Source organism: Carlito syrichta, unplaced genomic scaffold (assembly GCF_000164805.1).
Source record: "Carlito syrichta isolate Samal-C Ts95f unplaced genomic scaffold, Tarsius_syrichta-2.0.1 Scaffold305649, whole genome shotgun sequence".
NCBI classification, from domain to species: Eukaryota; Metazoa; Chordata; class Mammalia; order Primates; family Tarsiidae; genus Carlito; species Carlito syrichta.
The window spans coordinates 535,815-540,232 of record NW_007249745.1 but is presented as its reverse complement, the minus strand read 5'-3'; the positions used below and the strand labels follow the sequence as shown (position 1 = coordinate 540,232).

General features: G+C 56.1%; 1 protein-coding gene across 3 annotated transcripts in view; it reads left to right on the top strand.

The window, feature by feature from the left end:
• The first annotated feature begins 2,551 nt into the window (after positions 1-2,551).
• PRSS36 (protease, serine 36) overlaps positions 2,552-4,418 on the top strand; it is an 11,254-nt gene continuing 9,387 nt past the window's right edge. For all 3 annotated transcript variants that reach the window (XM_021714451.1, XM_008062056.2, XM_021714452.1), the window contains exons 1-5: positions 2,552-2,653; positions 3,279-3,314; positions 3,508-3,543; positions 3,752-3,914; positions 4,340-4,418. The exon at positions 4,340-4,418 is cut by the window's right edge and continues 169 nt beyond it. In XM_021714451.1, the coding sequence (XP_021570126.1) occupies positions 2,617-2,653; positions 3,279-3,314; positions 3,508-3,543; positions 3,752-3,914; positions 4,340-4,418 (351 nt within the window). In that variant the 5' untranslated portion in view covers positions 2,552-2,616. The remainder of the gene's footprint in view (positions 2,654-3,278; positions 3,315-3,507; positions 3,544-3,751; positions 3,915-4,339) is intronic.

Here is a 4,418-nt window from a genome sequence, read left to right as displayed (position 1 = left end):
GGCACGGTGGCTCACGCCTGTAATCCCAGCACTTTGGGAGACAGAGGAGAGAGGATTGCCTGAGTCCAGGGAATCGAGACCAGCCTGGGCAACTTGGCAAGACCTTGTCTAATAAATGAAAAAAAAATAGCCAGGCATTGTGATGTGCGTCTGTGGTTCCAGCTACTTGGAAGGCTGAGGCGGAAGGATCACCTGAGCCCAGCAGGGCGAGACTGTAGTGGCCGTGAGCATACCACTTCACTCCAGCCTGGGTGACAGGGTGAGACTCCAACTCAAAAAAGAAAAAAGAGTATCCTTTGAATCCAATCCATTGTTGGGTCCCTGTATTTGCATTTCCTCCCTTCTGGCTCACTTCCCACGCTCCCTCATGTTTGCCACCCTGGAATTGCACTTCCCGATTATACCCAAGTGTGCAGGTTTTACCCACACCTCTTTTCTAGGGAATATAGACAGAGTAATATTATTCTTAGTGTAAATTATGGTAGGAAAATAGATCAATGTGTGTAGACACTCTTTGGACCTCCATTTACACTCTCCACCTGTCTCCATCTGGTTTGTTACCCCCAGAATAATCTTTTTTTTTTTTTAGTTGGAGTCTCACTCTGTTGCCCAGACTGGAGAGCAGTGGCCACTCCCGGCCACAGCAGCCTCAACCCGCTGGGCTCCGGCGATCCTTCCGCCTCAGCCTTCCGAGTAGCCGGAATTACAGGCGCGCGCTACCACGCCCAGCTGATTTTTTGATTTTATTGAGAGATGAGATCTCGCCAAGTTGCCCAGGCGGGTCTCGAACCCGCCGGCTCAGGCAATCCACTCACCTCAGCCTCCCAAGGCGTGGGATTACAGGCTGAGCCACCGAGCCCGGCTCAGAATCTTTATGGGCTACAGCATAGGCTCTCTTGCACTCTGGGCTCTGGCAGGCATCCAGCAATGAGAGGAGCTGGTAGGTGATCAGAGGATGGGAGCTGGAGATTCTGATTTCCCAGCTTCCTCTCTGCTGGGTCACCATTGATAAAGGTTGCAGTTTTCCACTAAAAGTCATGACTTTAGCCGAGCACAGCAGCTCACACTCGTAATCCCAGCACTTTGAGAGGCCAAGGCTCTGGGGTTTGAGACCAGCCTGGGCAACTTAGTGAGACATCATCTCTACAGTAAATTTAAAAATTAGCCTGGAGTAGCGGCTCACACCTGCAGTTCCAGTTACTTGGAAGGCTGAGGCAGAAGGATCACCTGAGCCCAGCAGGTCGAGGTTGCAGTAGCTGTGAGCATGCCACTGCACTCCATCCTGGACCACAGAGTGAGACTCCGATTAAAAAAAAAAAAAGGTTGGCCGGGCTCGGTGGCTCAGCCTGTAACCCCGCGCTTTGGGAGGTCGAGGTGAGTGGATTGCCTAAGCCCCAGGGTTCGAGATCTGCCTGGGCAACTTGGCAAGACTTCATCTCTACAATAAATCAAAATGAGGTGGGTGTGGTAGCGTGTGCCTGTAGTTCCAGCTACTTGGAAGGCTGAGGTGGAAGGATCGCCAGAGCCTAGCAAGTCGAGGCTGCAGTGGCCATGAGCGGCCACTGCACACCAGTCTGGGCGACAGAGTGAGACTCCAACTCAAAAAAAAAAAGAAAAGGTCAAGGCTCCTATTGGCTGGCTCTCTCCTATAGCTGCTGCAGCTCTTTCTGTGTTCCAGTAGCCGTTCCCTCTCTTTGCCTTTTTAGGCCTGTGGGTAGTAAAGGCTCTCCACTATTGCTAGTTCCAGGGTGCCTCACCATCCCTTGCTGGTTTCCCAAAACCCTGCCTACACCTATGTAAATAGCGCCTTCATTAAACCCTCCTCAATCCCTCTTTGATGGTTCTTACTGCCCTTCGTGAATGGGCACTTATTGATATACACCTAAAGGCTGGGTGACTTTCCCAAGGTCACACAAAGAGTAAGAGACAGAGCACCTGAGAGCACTCCCTCTAACACAGAGAAGGGTGGAGTCTTTTTTAGCCTTGCCAGGCTGCCCAGCCCCCTCACAGGATCCCTATGCCCTGCCCAACCTGACGGAATCTGTGATCCTTTTGTTGGGATGGGATTGAATTCCCTAGGGCTCCTGTCCGGGACCTGGCCAGCAACTCCAGTAACCAGAGCTGTGTGAGAAGAAAAGACCAAGCCACTGGGACAGCCGCACCCAAACAGAGGTGAGGTCTCAGGTGAGTCATGCCAATGAGGGGCCATCTCCCCTGTCCCAAGGGTCACCACTCACCCCAGCCCTCCCTCACCAAGGACCCAGAACACTGGCCTCCCAGCCCTGAGTTGTCCTCCTCTCTGGCCTTTGCACACAGTGTTCTCCACTCCTCCCTCCCCCACCCAACAGGTGTCCTGAGGCGAGGACACCTGCCCCCACTCCACCCCCGGGCCTTCAGAGATGAGATGGGCACAGGATTCTGGGTGAGGCCTTCAGGCTCCCTACTTCCCCCTTCCAGCCCCAGATCCTCTCAGATTCCCAGAGATGGGCTCCAGCCAGGGAGGGTGGGGCTGCTCCTGGGACTATCAGGAGTCACGGGCCGCCTAGACAGTGACAGAGCTGTGGCAGGAAGCAGACCTTCACCCATCTCCGTGCCTCCGGCTGACTCTAATGTGCCATGTCCCAGAACCTGTTCCTCCTACTTGTGATCCTCGGTAACCTCAGGGTATAGAGGGTGGCTGCAAGGGGTCTGGGTCCTAGCATCTGGGGAGCAGGATAGCAGGATTCCTGGGTTTTGTGTGGGATGTGGAGTGTCAGAGGAGGAGAAAGTAGAGTATCAGAGGAGGAAGGGGCGGGGGATGTCAGAAGGAAGGGAGGTGACAGGAGGGAGAGGAATAGTGTATCAAAGGAGGGAGAAGCCGGGCTCGGTGGTTCCGCCTGTAATCCCATGCCTTGGGAGGCTGAGGTGAGTGGATTGCCTGAGCCCCCAGGTTCGAGACCCGCCTGGGCAACTTGGCGAGACCAAATCTCTACAATTAAAAAAAAAAAAAAAAAATTAGCCGGGTGTGGTAGCGCACGCGCCTGTAGTTCCAGCTACTTGGAAGGCTGAGGCGGAAGGATCGCCGGAGCCCAGCGGGTCGAGGCTGCGGTGGCCAGGAACGGCCACTGCACTCCAGTCTGGGCAACAGAGTGAGACTCGAACTCAAAAAAAAAAAAAAGGAGGCCTGGGGATAATGGGAAAATGGAATAGCACCGGAAAACTGGAGAAGGGAGTCAGGGAGGAGAGGTGGACATAAGTGCAGGTCTCCAGCCTCTTCCTGGCTCCCTCTGTCTTTCCAGCCATCAGTCCCATCCCAGGAGCCTTCCAGGACTCAGGTAAGGCAGCTGGCCTGGGGAAAAGTCATATGTAGAGGCAGAAGAGATAGGGGAGGTAGCACGGGTGTGGGGAGGGGGGCTGAAGGCACAGGGAATTGGTAAGGTAGGGGTGGTAGGGAATGGAGAGGAGGAAGCTGGGCAGTGCAGGGGCTGGAAGTCACCAGCATCTTTCTCTCTACCCTCTGGCTCCCAGCTCTCCCTCCTACCCAAGAAGAACCTGAAGATTTGGGTAAGGCAGAGGCCTGGGCATCCCCAGATGTTAAAGAAGGTTAAGGCTGGCTAGGGCATCAGGTGAAAAAGACCAGAAACTTAGAAGTACCTGGGTCTTCTTTATTCATCGTTCAGGGGGTGGATGGTGGGGCTTTGTCCTGAGTTGCCTGGGTTTTTGGAGTGGCGGACCCCAGGAGGACTTTGACCTCCAGGGCTTCCTATTGCAGACTGCGGACGCCCTGAGCCCTCTGCCCGAATCGTTGGGGGCTCAGACGCGCAGCCAGGCACCTGGCCCTGGCAGGTGAGCCTGCATCAAGGGGGGGGCCACATCTGCGGGGGCTCCCTCATCGCCCCCTCCTGGGTTCTCTCCGCTGCTCACTGTTTCATGACGTGAGTATTCGCCCTCGTCCGTCCCCTCTCCGCCTAAGGCCAACGCCACCCCCACAGGCCGATCCCCCTCCTTCGGCCTCCCCCTTCTGTCCTCAAGGCTAATTTGGAGTCGAGCTGTCCCCCGCTCCCTGCTCCCAAACCTACGTGCTCTTTCAGGTATCATGGTCTGAGCGGGCTGAGACCGCCAGCAGACTCCGCCGGATATCCGAGGCTGAATCCCGCCTTTCCAATGCTCCCAATCACCCTTCCAAGTCTATTCGCCCCTCCCCCCTTAGGAGTCTCAGCCCCAAATCTAGATCAGACGCCGCCCCTCGGGGGGTTCCCGCTGCCCCCTCCCCTTCTCTGGCTCTGAGCCCCGACTTCCACGCGGGTCTGCCCCCTCCAAGGGGTCAACCTAACCTTCTCCCGCCTCGGCCTCGGCGCAGGAACGGGACCTTGGAGCCCGCGGCCGAGTGGTCGGTGCTGCTGGGCGTGCACTCCCAGGACGGGCCCTTGGACGGCGCG